General features: G+C 54.7%; 1 protein-coding gene across 1 annotated transcript; it reads left to right on the top strand.

Annotated features, from left to right (window-relative positions):
- Window positions 1–34: 34 nt before the first annotated feature.
- Window positions 35–1,116, top strand: LOC121938786 (presenilin-2-like). The gene is made up of 3 exons (XM_042481954.1): window positions 35–269; window positions 500–717; window positions 789–1,116. Exons 1-3 carry the CDS (start codon window positions 129–131, stop codon window positions 985–987), a joined length of 558 nt encoding a protein of 185 aa, XP_042337888.1. The 5' UTR covers window positions 35–128; the 3' UTR covers window positions 988–1,116.
- Window positions 1,117–1,581: the final 465 nt, after the last annotated feature.

Raw genomic sequence — 1,581 nt, 5'->3', positions numbered from 1 at the left:
GAACGCTGCAGCTCCAAAAATGTCAAATGCAAACGTGGCGGCAGATGTTTTAGTCGTGGCGGTCCGCCCCTCGTCTGTGTGAGTGCTGATTGGACGGTTTGTGCCGGTCGTTTGCAGTCGGAGCGGTCATGAACGCCTCGGACAGCGACGAGGACTCCTACAACGAGCGGACGGCGCTGGTCCCGTCTGAGAATCCAGCGGTTCCCTCCTACAGACCAGATCCTGACCTCACGCCGCCCGACGACGACGCCCCGCCCAAACGGGCGAAGGTGAGTTTTGTCAACAAGCTCTAGGTTGATGCGGTTTTATGTCTCTGACACCGTGTGGACACTAGAAGGACAAAAACTGTTCACAGAGTCCGTCACTTTATTTTTACTGTCACTAGAAATGTTTGGGGCCGCCAGGGGCCCCATCAGGGGCCAGACTGGTCCCCTGATATCAGTATCCTGTTTAATGACGTCGCTGTGAAACGATGATGTGTTTCCTGTCGCTGGTCCAGCCGGTGCTGAGCAGGAGGGCGGGTGCGGCTGCCGTTGATGGCGGCGGCGGCGGCGGCGGTTCGGATCAGGAGGTGGACGCAGACGACGAGGAGCTGACTCTGAAGTACGGCGCCAAACACGTGATCATGCTGTTCATCCCCGTCACGCTCTGCATGGTGGTCGTGGTCGCCACCATCAAGTCTGTCAGCTTCTACACGGAGAAGACCGACCAGCAGCTGTAAGTCCACGTGCAGCCGCCGCACGCTCCTCTGCCCCGCCCACCGCTAACCGCCATGTTTGTCCCCGCAGGATCTACACGCCGTTCACGGAGAACACGGCGTCCGTCGGCCGCCGCCTCCTCAACTCCGTCCTCAACACCATCATCATGATCAGCGTCATCGTGGTCATGACCATCTTCCTGGTCGTCCTCTACAAGTATCGCTGCTACAAGGTACGTGACGTCATCAGGCGCCGACGCTTCTGCAGAAATATCGCCGCATCGTTTTAGTCATTTTGGTCATTTTTATTTTGGCGGGACCACGAGTTTGGAAGGCTTGTTTTCGGCAAAAAGAAAAAAAATCACCATAAAATTTGAAAGATGAAGAAAATTGGAAATCTGTTTTTCAAATAACTCAATTTTTAAAAGAAAAGAAAAACACAAAAAAGCTCTAAAAGAAAAAAACACCNTGAACGCTGCAGCTCCAAAAATGTCAAATGCAAACGTGGCGGCAGATGTTTTAGTCGTGGCGGTCCGCCCCTCGTCTGTGTGAGTGCTGATTGGACGGTTTGTGCCGGTCGTTTGCAGTCGGAGCGGTCATGAACGCCTCGGACAGCGACGAGGACTCCTACAACGAGCGGACGGCGCTGGTCCCGTCTGAGAATCCAGCGGTTCCCTCCTACAGACCAGATCCTGACCTCACGCCGCCCGACGACGACGCCCCGCCCAAACGGGCGAAGGTGAGTTTTGTCAACAAGCTCTAGGTTGATGCGGTTTTATGTCTCTGACACCGTGTGGACACTAGAAGGACAAAAACTGTTCACAGAGTCCGTCACTTTATTTTTACTGTCACTAGAAATGTTTGGGGCCGCCAGGGGCCCCATC

Source organism: Plectropomus leopardus, unplaced genomic scaffold (genome assembly GCF_008729295.1).
Source record: "Plectropomus leopardus isolate mb unplaced genomic scaffold, YSFRI_Pleo_2.0 unplaced_scaffold3330, whole genome shotgun sequence".
NCBI classification, from domain to species: domain Eukaryota; kingdom Metazoa; phylum Chordata; class Actinopteri; order Perciformes; family Serranidae; genus Plectropomus; species Plectropomus leopardus.
The sequence above is the reverse complement of the archived record's forward strand: the minus strand, read 5'-3'. Positions and strand labels throughout refer to the sequence as shown.

Excerpts from the sequence above, each read along its gene's own strand:
- LOC121938786 (XM_042481954.1), top strand. The coding sequence starts at position 129 with ATGAACGCCTCGGACAGCGACGAGGACTCCTACAACGAGCGGACGGCG. Across the intron at positions 270-499 it reads CCCCGCCCAAACGGGCGAAG|CCGGTGCTGAGCAGGAGGGC; the intron begins GTGAGTTTTGTC and ends TCGCTGGTCCAG. Across the intron at positions 718-788 it reads GAGAAGACCGACCAGCAGCT|GATCTACACGCCGTTCACGG; the intron begins GTAAGTCCACGT and ends TTGTCCCCGCAG.